Source organism: Helicoverpa armigera, chromosome 25 (genome assembly GCF_030705265.1).
Source record: "Helicoverpa armigera isolate CAAS_96S chromosome 25, ASM3070526v1, whole genome shotgun sequence".
NCBI classification, from domain to species: domain Eukaryota; kingdom Metazoa; phylum Arthropoda; class Insecta; order Lepidoptera; family Noctuidae; genus Helicoverpa; species Helicoverpa armigera.
The window spans coordinates 1696670-1708396 of record NC_087144.1 but is presented as its reverse complement, the minus strand read 5'-3'; the positions used below and the strand labels follow the sequence as shown (position 1 = coordinate 1708396).

Sequence of the window (11727 nt, the reverse complement as noted above, 5' to 3'; positions counted from 1 at the left end):
ACTCGGGAATATATCTTATCCGAAAATCGATCTCAGTGGCGTGCACTTGGAGAGGCCTATGTCCAGCATGGACTGCGATAGGCTGATGATGAATGAATGAAATATCTTTCCAAATACATAAACAAAAAATGTCTCCTTTATGTAAATATTTGTAATTATTTCCATGTCATATTTAAAGCATTTGAAGGACAATGCTCTCTAAATGCCAAATAATCACAAAAATTCTGTATAGATTTTGATGAAACTTGGCACTAATATGCACTTAGCAGTGTCAATGTCACTAACGTGGAAGGAAAGATTAAATAAAACACATGAAAATAAATTTTAAAATTATATGTACTATCGATAACTTAGATTAGATCACATAAGCAGTTTTACAATATATACAGTTGCAAGTACCTTCCTAATATTATAAACATCATATTGAGTACAAGAGTAGTATTTATTAGTCTTTTTTTTTATTGTGCATTAAAAACGCCACTAAAGCAGAGAAGTTTTTGAACAACCAATAGGATTTCTCCGCTTAGGGAGTGGGCGGAGCCTATGTGTGAATAACGACATTTTATTGGTTGTTTAACCTTTTGAACGCCAATGTCGGCTATAGCCGACATGAGCAAGCGTGCCCTGTGCGCCAACGACGGCTATACTCGACAAAAAACAGAAAAATACAAAATAAACCTATTAAATCATTACTTTTATGTATTTTTTAGTAGATATTTAATTAAGATTTTCGGGCTTGGCGTACAGGGCATAGGAATACCGATATGGCGTGGCGGTGAAAAGGTTAAAAACTCCTCCAATTTTATGGAGTTTGGGTCTAAATAGCTATATTAAAAGTATTTTTATTAGGCATTATTTACATGGCAGTAACAAAAAATGTCGAGACACAAATATATAGACACATATTATGTATTCAACAATCTTATTCGTCTTTATAGCGCGATATTGTTCTGAGATATCAAAATTATTTACAATAGCCCAGTCATCTTGATAAAAATTACAACCAACTTTCTGAGTTCAGAGTTAGACCCTTATAAATAGAACCTTAGAGATAACCTCAAGATAATTTGAGACCCTATGACACCCCGGGGCTGCGGGATTGTCCGCGCGAGATACCGCGGCCCTGGTACAAAGGTCTACGACGGAACACGACGGTGTTTAGTCAGTAAGAGTCTGACACTCCCTCACCGCTGCTAACCCACAGCGGGAGAGGTCATTTGATGATTTTTGACGTCGTTAAAAAGAAGGCCCTATGAAACTTGACGCACAATTATTTAATGTCTAACTTGCAATCTAAGATGACTGGTTTAAAATACAAGACACTACATATTCAAACTCCTTTCCCGCATCCGTCTGTCAGTTCACGATAAACTCAAAAACTACTACACATATTTTCATGCGGTTTTCAGAAATAGGAGATGAGGTGTATATTTCAGGCCCAGCCTGGACCAATAGGTACCCATATTATTGTAGGTCGTAGGTACCTTTTAAATACTATTGATCTGAATACCATAAGTGAAGAAACTGTATGTAATATAAAACTGCAGTTTAAGATATAATATAGCAAGTTGCCTACGATTGCCGCCGTATCTCTAACTCTTGTCATCTTTTCGTGACTTATCTTCGTGACGGCGACCGAGCATATCGCGTTTGGCGCAGCATTTGTCGTTCTGTAAAAAAGAAAAAGGAATTGTTAAAAAAACGGTTGTTAACTTTTAATATTTTCGGTAGAAGTAGTGACTTAGGTACACCATACAACCAATCACAGGTTAAGCAACGCTTGGCACCGTCGGATCATGGATGGGTGTCCATCTACGTCATATGTTTCGGAAGTCACGACATAAGAACATGAACTTGCAACTTAACTAAGTATATCCTGTAGGCTGTCATTGAACATTTTTGGCAGCTGTTGGGGCTGATCAGAAGCCAGTAAGTCTGACACCTGTCTTACCAAGGGGTATCGGGTTGCCCGGGTAACTGGGCTGAGGAGGACAGATAGGCAGTCGCTTCTTGTACAGCACTAGTACTCGGCCACATCCAGTTAGACTGGCAGCCGACCACAACATAGTTGGGAAAAGGCTCGGGAGATGATGATGGTTTGTGGAGGCCAGGTAGGCAGTTGCTCCATGTGGCGCACTGTTACACTTGGTTTAACTGGAAGCAGACACCAACATGCTTCTGAAAAGACTATGCAGATGATGATAAGTCTATGTTAAGTTCATCATCATCATCCTTCTGCCCTTATCCCAATTTTATTTGGGGTCGGCGCAGCATATTTTCTCCTTGCATACTTTTCTATTCATGATATATTCGGACCTTAACATACTAAAATATTTTTTTGCATAAGTTTTGCAGCCGCCTGCCTGACGCTAACCCTCGACAAACTATTGAAGTGGTTTGTCCACTACCTTGAGGATAGCCCAAAGTGCTGGTGAAATGCACTAGGCTGTGTTTAGTTAACTTAGCCATTTTATTCATTCATTGTGGTCTATGATTTGAATAAATATTTATTTTAGTTAAATGTGAAATACTAACATCGCTAGTAAGGGAGTCGTGGTCGCTGGACTCGTCTGTGTCGGAGGTGGAGTCGGTGTCGTAGTGGCCGAGCCCCGGCAGCACTCCCACGCAGCGACGACCGCAATCTGACGATGTGTTCTCTGTGTTGCTGGAAATTATAGAAGAATAATAGTTTTTTTCTATGTTCTCATGTGCTTGCGAGGGTACTACTAGCTAGTTCTCTCACGGTTCCACCAGTTTAGTAATAAAAATTGAAAATAACTTCCTGCCGCAATACCCAGCCATTACACTAGGAAAAGGTGAAAGGGATTTGTCTTTTTGTACATTTGACGTTAAAAAGTGCTACAAACTAGCCTACATTCAATAGGGTATACTGCCAAGGTGGTCCCATAGTCATCAGGTCAGGATCTGATGATGGAAACCCTGAGAAATCGAGGAAACCTTTCTAAAGTTGTAGGCATACATAGGGCAAAAACATAACAATCAGGTATATGCCTGATAGCACTATTCAACAGTAAGCTGTAACGTTGTTTGGCTGGAAGAAGGTCCTGTGGAAAACCATAGATCCATTTCTAAAAACTCGCAACAGTCATTGTAGTTATTTAGATCTATATGAAATTTATTTATAGTACTTACTTATTAGGGCTGGCAGACACAAGTCCGTTAGTCTTGGGCGACGGGGAGCCCTTCTCTTGTTTGTCGCCCTCCATCTCACTCGCCTTACGCTTACGCACTACTACCTGTAAATATAAACAGCAGAAACTTGTGAACGCTATCTTTTTAACCGATTTCAAAAAGGAGGAGGTTCCCAATTCGACCGTATTTTTTTTTTGTATATTTGTTACGCGATTACTCCGCCGTTTATAAATCGATTTTGATGATTCTTTTCATGTTTGATAGGGTATTACTTCAGGTCAGGATCTGATGATGGGAACCTTGAAGGTACATCACAAAAAGTTACTAAAAACTGCTATCTGACCTCCTCAACCCACTTACCCAGGCAACCCAATACCTCTAGGTTAGACTGGTTGTCAGACTTACTGGCTTCTGATTACCCGTAACGACTGGCAAGGATATTCAATGACAACCGACCATATAATATACACAGTACATAAAATCTCGAGTTCTATTCTAATACACATGCCAATTAGATAAAGATTTTAAATGTTTATCATATATTTGTAGCTGTACAGTTTAACACACAAATTAACTTAAAATCTGTATGTATATCCAATGTAAAGCATTACTGTACCCACTTAAAAAAGTAAGAAGCATATCTTGTATGATTCCTCTGCTGCGTAGTGGGTAACAAAATAACTAACACAATCTATGCTTGGAGAAAGTAGACAAAAAAAAAACAGCCAAGTGCGATGATGAGAGATGTCCTCCTAGCCGATTATCGGCTACGGCCCGTGCATCGGAGAGCCCGTTAATGTCGGTCCTGCTCGTGATCTCTCTCCGGTATTGCCGTCCCATCGCGCCATGAGAGTGAAGGAATAGGGAGTGCACCTGTGTCTGCGCAAATGCTTGTGCACTATAACATGTCCTGTTGATCTCTTTATATGAGAACAGCCGCCGTGGGCCGCCTTGGACGTATTATTACAAAATCTGACAACCAGTCTCACTCTAAGACCAGTATTCCGTCAAGTCAGTTATTCACTAAAAGCCTAGCCCAATGGTACTGACCCCTTGCAGTTTATTCTTCTGCGCTTGCGCCTGTGTGTTGTTGGTGTTCCGCGCGGGCGCCAGCTGCGCGCGGAGCCGCGATAGCTCCTCGCTCTCCGCCAAGTTGGATACACGCTCCCTGCAATACACGGCAATATTTACAACTAACCATCATGAATATACTGTATCATGAATAGCTGTAACAAATATCCTCAAACGATTGCGGGAACCTCTTCCCGTGGACAAATAAATAGTGGGATGACACGAATAAATGGTATAGCTTCTCAACAGTGGAATATTTTTTCAACTTATTATGTGTTTTGAAGACTTTATGCAGCAAGAAATTAAAAATGTCTCCTTATTGTATTTTATTAGTATAGTTTATCTAACTTCTATAGTTCAAACAAAGAAACGAAAGTCTTATAACATCTTCAGAATCATTCTCAAAAGCCTTAACACCCACAGGCACATAGCTCATCGACTTTCAAGACATAAAACCTATAGGCAAGTCCAATAGTGTTCTTACCTGAACTCCTGCATCTCGCGCTGCTCCTCAATAGAGATCTGCTGGGCGGCTTTAGCCTTCGAGCGCTCCACTAGGTCCAGGAAACCCACCTCGTCGTCATCTAGACCACGGATCATGTTCTCTGAAGGAAGAGAAGTCATAATGTTAGAAATCTATTAAGATAGTAAAGGTTGTTTGTTACCCATACAGGCAAAAACTATTGGATAGATTTTGATTATACTTGTAAGCAAAAGTTTATTTATCAGAATAACAAAGTCTAAAGGGGTGTACTATGCCAAATCGAATGACAAATAATCGAATGTCAATTGATCGACCACTATAAATCGAAATTCTAAATACTCGAACATTCATAATATCGAATGGTTATTAAATCGAACATTCAATACATCGCGCAGTCAATACATCGAGTGTTCAAAATATCGAATATTCGAGCGTTAAATGCATCACATATTCATCCTATCGAAAAATCAATATTTTTTATGGTCGATCAATTGGCATTTGATTATTTGTCATTCGATTTGGCATAGTACACCCGTCTAAAGTCTATCTTCATGTGGGAAGTAGTTTCTCCAGGACATGGGTAAAACCTATACCATGACAGCCAGTTTCCTAACTTTTCGGTTACCAGTGCCCACATATTGTTCTTAACATTCGCATCTCTAGCATATGCAGTTATTTTAAATCAAGTTGAAAGATATATTATAAAGTACATACTGAGTTTATGAGCCTCTTCATATTCAGCCTCCTTCTTCATCCTCTGCTCTTCCAGGCGCTGGTACAGTGGCCTGGTGTCGTACGGCTCTTCTGGTGCCTCTGTAATTCATTACAAACACAAATACTCCTTGGTAAGACTAGTTCACAGACGTTTGGGCTGGCTCTAACTACCCGATAAATTATGGAATCGGGTGTACTTTGCAAAAATCCATGATTGTTTTACATGTTTTTGTTTCTGTTTGACCTGTAAAGACTGCCAAAGATGTATGAAAATCAGCTAGGACCCATAATAGTGTTCCTTCTGATACATGTAGAAACTTGTCATGTTAAAATGACCACCTTGGTGAACTGATCTTGCCAAGCAATGCTTAAATTAACTCGATTGATGTGTGCCAAAGTTCCTTAGCCATGATCTCCTCACCAGATGCAAGAAATATTCATGAAATTGCCTGTTACTCTATTAAAAGGCAGTGGCCAGTATTTTAATGGAGTTAGTACAATCAATTGTTTTTAAATTGACATTGAGTCAAGTCCTTTATAGTGGTTTGGTTAGAATTATAATAATATTATAGTGAATCATCTATGCTTGAATGGGATGTTTATAGAGAAATTATAATTTATTTTGATAATAACATAAATATTTCAGGCATGACTACAGGTAATGATATGGCTAATATTATGGTTGTAATAGCATAAAAAACAAAATTCATATAACTTTTATGACTTCATGATCCAATAGATAAAACTTCACCGATTACAAGTTAATAGATTCTTAACAAAAACTATGTGTTGCTTTTTGTAGCCTCTTGAACAGTAAAAAAACAAGTCACAGGAACATTTGTTACATTAAAAAGGCAATTGAAAATGACTTCAGCTAGCTCCTTCTGTTTGTTTATTACAGTGTCACACGAAAATAACTGAAATGAGTCTTGTAAGCTTTAAACCATCATGAGTAAGTATAATATTATCCAAATACATAATAGTTATAATCTCTCATTATCTTATTAGGTATGTACCAGTACCGGGTAGTACCATCAAGACACAGGTGAAACCATGCTTTACAATAATTATTGTTTTTGTAAACATTTTAAAATTTCACAGATTGTAATATCTAAGACAGAAATTGTAGGCCAGGTACGATAAATTTAGTTATAAGCTAGACCGACGTCTCGGATCGTTTATTACTGGTCGAAGGGCATAAATATTATCTCTAAATATCCACGACTCATTGCGTACTCTGTAACTTTGGCACATATTTCGTACAAATGTGTATAAACGCTTGCTATGCAATTTCGTATTGTAAAACTAACTACGTTACACGTGAAACCAATTAAAATTGCCAGTGTGCGTAAATAGATGCCGTTTGATAGCAAAATAATACGTTTTTATCAATGTCAACCATATTCAATAAGTGTGACCAAAACATTTTGGTATCCTTACGTTCAGGCTGGTCTTCAGTGCGTACTTTGTCCCATTCCTCCTGTCGGCGACGCCTTGCTTCCAATATCTCGGTCTCCGATATGAATCCAGAACTCATTTTTAGTTAAATTTTTATACTTTTACGACGAAAATACACTACACTTCCTCACCTCACCTGTTTAGTAACCTAACTTTTTAATTGACGATTTTCTGATTGGTCGCTTGAAGGCAAAGGTAATGTAACAATCAAGCCTGAACTAAAAAAATATTTTGTTTAAATAAACTTAAGTTTAAATAACTTTTGTTGCGTATTCAGATTAATCATTCGTTAGTTAACGTAAACGTAACACGTTTAAAACGAAATTGTCTTTAATATTAAAGGACCAAATTCAAGAACTAAATAATGATTTCAAAATATAAAAGCACAATAATTCCCAAGACGGAATGTAAAATGGAACGTTACATACGTTTACGAAGCTAGATTTATTTACAGCGTGGTTGTACATTGTTTTTATTGATCTAAATAAATCTAGAATAAAGGTGAAATGGAAAATTTATTAACGCATTCTGTTAATCATTGGTTATCTGATGTTGTATTTTACACGTCTTTAAATAAATCATTTGTTAAAATAGCTTCGTAAACGACGGCTGAAAGATGGAATTTTTGTCACTGTCAGTCAGATTTCATTTCAACTAGCAAGTGAGCCGGTTAATTTTCGACTAAAATTACAATTACAAATGAACTTTCTTCACAACTAGAGGCTGAAATAACAAGACAAGAATCTCTAAAACATGTCTGAAGTAGAAAGTACCGAAGTTGCGGTCGAAAATGAGCAGAAAGACTACGTTGAAGATGGGAAAAATAAGTTGAACGTAAAGTGCAAATTTTGCGGTTCAAAGATACTAGATAAGAAATCAGCGAAGTATATCACGTTAGAGGTAACGTTACTTGCTCTACACTTGATTTTCTTTCATGTTTATAGCTGTACACAAACAGTTCTGTTACTTTTTGTCTACGGTCTTTTTGTTCATTAATCTTTCAGAGTTCAATTTACCGATTAGATAAAGTTGTTTCGGTTCACTGATAATCTGTTTTTGAGAAGTTTTTTTACTAGTTTTAAACCTAATTTCACCCTACTAAAACATCCAACTCTCTTCTAACCATAAGCAATAATGTTTCAAACTTTTTTTTTCAGAAAGACTTACCGCTAATGCAACAAGACAACAACAGAAAGGAGGGCGAAATCCAAAACGAACAAATAAAGGAGTTCTATCATGTTGAAAACATGTACACATTTGAAAACATTGGTTTTACGCACACAGTAGCAAATTGTAAATATCTAAGCTGTGCTGACTGTGATGCTGGGCCTGTTGGCTTTTATGATATGGACACAAAACATAGTTATGTTGCGTTATCTAGGATTGAACATGCTTAAAAATATACAGTAGAATCCGGATATAACGACCTTCAAGGGACCGACGATACTATGTCGTACTAACCGGACGACGCACAAAACGGACGGATTATTTCTTAAGTACATAACTTAACTTGTACATACATACATAACTTACGAATGCATATTATTATCTTTATCTTCTTACATAAAAATGAATTGATGTTAGTTAGTCTGACAAAAACTCCGGAATGGCTGGACTGATTTGGCTTATTTTGGTTTTAGAATGTGTGTAGAGGTCCAGGGAAGGTTTAAACGATACGAACGCGGGGCGGGGGTACGAGTGCGTAGGTAAACAAAACATTGCGCGTGTGTCGTTTTAACCGGACGTATTATAATAAATATTGGTCGCTATAAGCAGTTGGTCGCTTAAACCGGAGTCGCACTAAACGGTTATATTGTCTTAGTACCTATATACGAAACCTAACTTGAGTAAAGATTATCGTCGCTAAAACCGATTAGTTGTTATAAGCGAAGTCGTTATATATGAATTCTACTGTACATGCATATATTTTTTTGTATAATAAATGGTTTTGTTAACAGTACATTTATAATAACTAGACTTGTCTCACGTAATTGTTGTTGTTATAATTACTGCCAAAAATTTCAGGCATATCTTGACTCAAGATAAAAATGATTGGGTAAACTTAAAAATGCTTACTTGAAACAAAACTTCAGATGAGTCTAGTTATTTTTATGTACTGTAATTTTTAGGCAAAGGTAACTGTTTTCAGCCTATGCTGATATTCTAACTAAACACATTTGAAACTTTGCCTTTGCCTAATCAATATGAATGAAAAATATTATCAAAAGTACATTTCAATACTTATTTTTTGTGTTAGATTGTAATCCACGTGTCAATGAAATTAAATAGAAATAGGTGCTTACTTTTATCTCAAAAATATCATGTATCTTAAATATTCAATATTACAAAGAAATAGTAGGCAAAATATTGTTCTAAATAAATAAATATCCTCAAAGTTTTTAGATAGATAATAAAATGTAGTTTTCAAAAAAAAATAGTAATCAAATTTCTCATTACAAAAATCATTCCTCTATTCTAAGAAATGAAAAAAAAAAAAACAATGTAATAACGTGAGCTTATAACATGGAATGCAAATAAAATATACTGCTTATTTACGTTTTTAAAAGGTTTTTTTTATTAAAAGCTTTATTGTAATCATTGTGTATCATTTTAACAAGTTATAAAAAAAAACAATAAAAATAATTAATACAATAAATAAGAGCTAACTAAAAAAAATGCAACAATTTAAGTGGTTAATATTCATTGGCATAATGATTTTGATTTACTAATCAATAATTTCAGCCACACATGCATGCGTTTCCGTGGTGTAGCGGTTATCACATCTGCCTAACACGCAGAAGGCCCCCGGTTCGATCCCGGGCGGAAACATAGTTTTGCCGTCCAGATCAAAAATACACTACCTACAGATTATTTTTTGCCTTTGTGATTCAGTGAGATATGCACCGCAAATATTTTTATTAATGTAAGTATTAAGAAAAAGAACAATGTGATAAAACCACAGTCACTCATTAATACTGAATGACTGTACCAATCTGCCACACTCACACCCTTGCTATGACAATTTAGGTAGGCGCAAGAATTTTATACCGGTAGTTTCTTTAGGCGTTATTCTTGTTGATAATCATATTATATGATTCTTTTAGAATAAGTTCAAATAATCTAAAAATCTTATTGATAATCTTAGCTTAGCAGTCGAACGATAGTTTGGGCACATAAATCAGTATGAAGATGATGAACGGTCCTACATAATATGCACATTACAAAGATCACGTATTTAACCGGTATCAGTATCAGACCGATTGAAAACACTGATTGGAATCAAGATTTTCTTTAAAAAAGAATTGCTAGCCTTATGGTCAACTGTCAGTCAACTGATTAGCCTGTAATGTTGTCTCTTAATTATATAGGTAGGTACCTTTTGATCCCTTTCGCCCAAAACGTTCCTTCCCCAGGTGAAAATGGAACCAAAACTCGTTTCTACAAATACTGATTCACAGTTTAAAAGTCACGATCATAGTTATACACCTACCTAGTTATTGTAGATCTAAAACTGTTTGCCCAGTGTGGCCATGAGATTAGCGTGAAGCTTTGCTTTTGATATTAGTAGCGATTGCGAAAGTCTAGTGTCAATTGTGTGTTACTTACTCTTTGGTAGTTCTTGTTATTGTTTGTTTTTGTTATTGAATTTAGTTCAGGGCCATTATGTGTCTGCTTGTATATGGATGGCTGGTTAAAAGTGGTTGACTTATTTATTAGAAAATTTCTCGTTAAAATTGTATGAAACTGGTAAATAGCTACTTAAAACATTTTTTTTATTTGGATTTCAGAATGGGTCTCCTCAGAATGTGAGTGGATCCACAGATACAGCTAGTAAATTGTAATTAAAATGTGTTTGAGGCAAAATTAAGTTACCTATGTAAATCTGACCAAAGAAAACATAATTAGGAATGTTTTGTTTTTATCATATAGGTACCTACATATATGTAGGTTACCCATCCAAGATTCAATAACCATAGCAAATGCTGCTTAACGTAAAGTACCTACCTATATATAGATATACTAACTAGATACTTTTTCGTCCATTCATCAGGTAATTAAATAAATTAAGCGTGACACAACTTAATAACAGGAAGAGATAATCATTATTATATTGTCATCCTTACCAAAGATAACCATTTCAATATTATAACCGTGAAATTGATAAAAGAAACGCATTGGAGGAAGTTCTGACCTTGGAACTGAAGGTCAATTACAGAATTTTGCCATTCATTGTTTCTGAAGTAAAGATAGTAAATCTAAGAGTTTATGGCTTGACCTTTGTGCTAGTTTTCCGAATTTCTGGTTGTAACAATGGGCTATTTATTTGGTCTATACTTAGTAGGTAAGTGATAGGGTATTGTGGTAATGTGAAGAAGTATTCGATAACAGATTTTCAAACAAGCTTCAGCTAGTTTTTCCCACATATTTTCTATCAAAAACAAAGTCCATAATGACGGCGTTATCATAGTATCCTCGGCATGCAAGAAAAAACTGCTGTTTCTATACCACCTTGTCAGTTCGACAACCTACGTTGTCAGGCTTCTTTCTTCTCCTTTAGTCTGCCTCTTTGCAAAAAACTCAAAAATTACTCAACGTATTTTCATGCGGTTTTCACCAATTGGCTTTAGGAGAAAGGTTAAGATACTCAATTTATGCGGCCGAAGCAGTCCTATTAAACCGAAAAAATTGATAAAGTATAAGATAAAGCATAAGATAGTAAATTGTATCGATTAATCCATTGTATGTCGGAGCGAAGATATACCTACGCGCAACACAATTGATTTTCTATTGTTTTATAGGTAAATAGCTACTTAGGTTCAAGAGCTTAAAAATATCTTTCAATAGCT

At 36.0% G+C, this 11727-nt stretch overlaps 2 protein-coding genes and 1 non-coding gene across 3 annotated transcripts; 2 read left to right on the top strand and 1 right to left on the bottom strand.

Annotated features, from left to right (window-relative positions):
* Positions 1–318: 318 nt before the first annotated feature.
* On the bottom strand, positions 319–7046 carry LOC110377099 (PSME3-interacting protein). Its single transcript, XM_064041474.1, has 7 exons — positions 6863–7046; positions 5423–5521; positions 4709–4829; positions 4204–4321; positions 3154–3257; positions 2536–2665; positions 319–1670 (listed from the first exon to the last, which is right to left on the bottom strand). Exons 1-7 carry the CDS (start codon positions 6957–6959, stop codon positions 1593–1595), a joined length of 747 nt encoding a protein of 248 aa, XP_063897544.1. The 5' UTR covers positions 6960–7046; the 3' UTR covers positions 319–1592.
* A 458-nt stretch (positions 7047–7504) lies between these two features.
* On the top strand, positions 7505–9328 carry LOC110377092 (guanine nucleotide exchange factor MSS4 homolog). Its single transcript, XM_021335791.3, has 2 exons — positions 7505–7780; positions 8038–9328. Exons 1-2 carry the CDS (start codon positions 7634–7636, stop codon positions 8275–8277), a joined length of 387 nt encoding a protein of 128 aa, XP_021191466.3. The 5' UTR covers positions 7505–7633; the 3' UTR covers positions 8278–9328.
* A 308-nt stretch (positions 9329–9636) lies between these two features.
* On the top strand, positions 9637–9709 carry Trnav-aac (transfer RNA valine (anticodon AAC)). Its single transcript has one exon. It is a non-coding gene; the product is annotated as a tRNA-Val (tRNA).
* Positions 9710–11727: the final 2018 nt, after the last annotated feature.

Coding starts and splice junctions, on each gene's coding strand:
- LOC110377092 (XM_021335791.3), top strand. CDS start 7,634: ATGTCTGAAGTAGAAAGTACCGAAGTTGCGGTCGAAAATGAGCAGAAA. Junction 7,781..8,037: donor CGAAGTATATCACGTTAGAG/GTAACGTTACTT, acceptor TTTTTTTTTCAG/AAAGACTTACCGCTAATGCA.
- LOC110377099 (XM_064041474.1), bottom strand. CDS start 6,959: ATGAGTTCTGGATTCATATCGGAGACCGAGATATTGGAAGCAAGGCGT. Junction 3,258..4,203: donor AGAAGAATAAACTGCAAGGG/GTCAGTACCATT, acceptor TTATATTTACAG/GTAGTAGTGCGTAAGCGTAA. Junction 1,671..2,535: donor ACGACTCCCTTACTAGCGAT/GTTAGTATTTCA, acceptor TCTTTTTTACAG/AACGACAAATGCTGCGCCAA.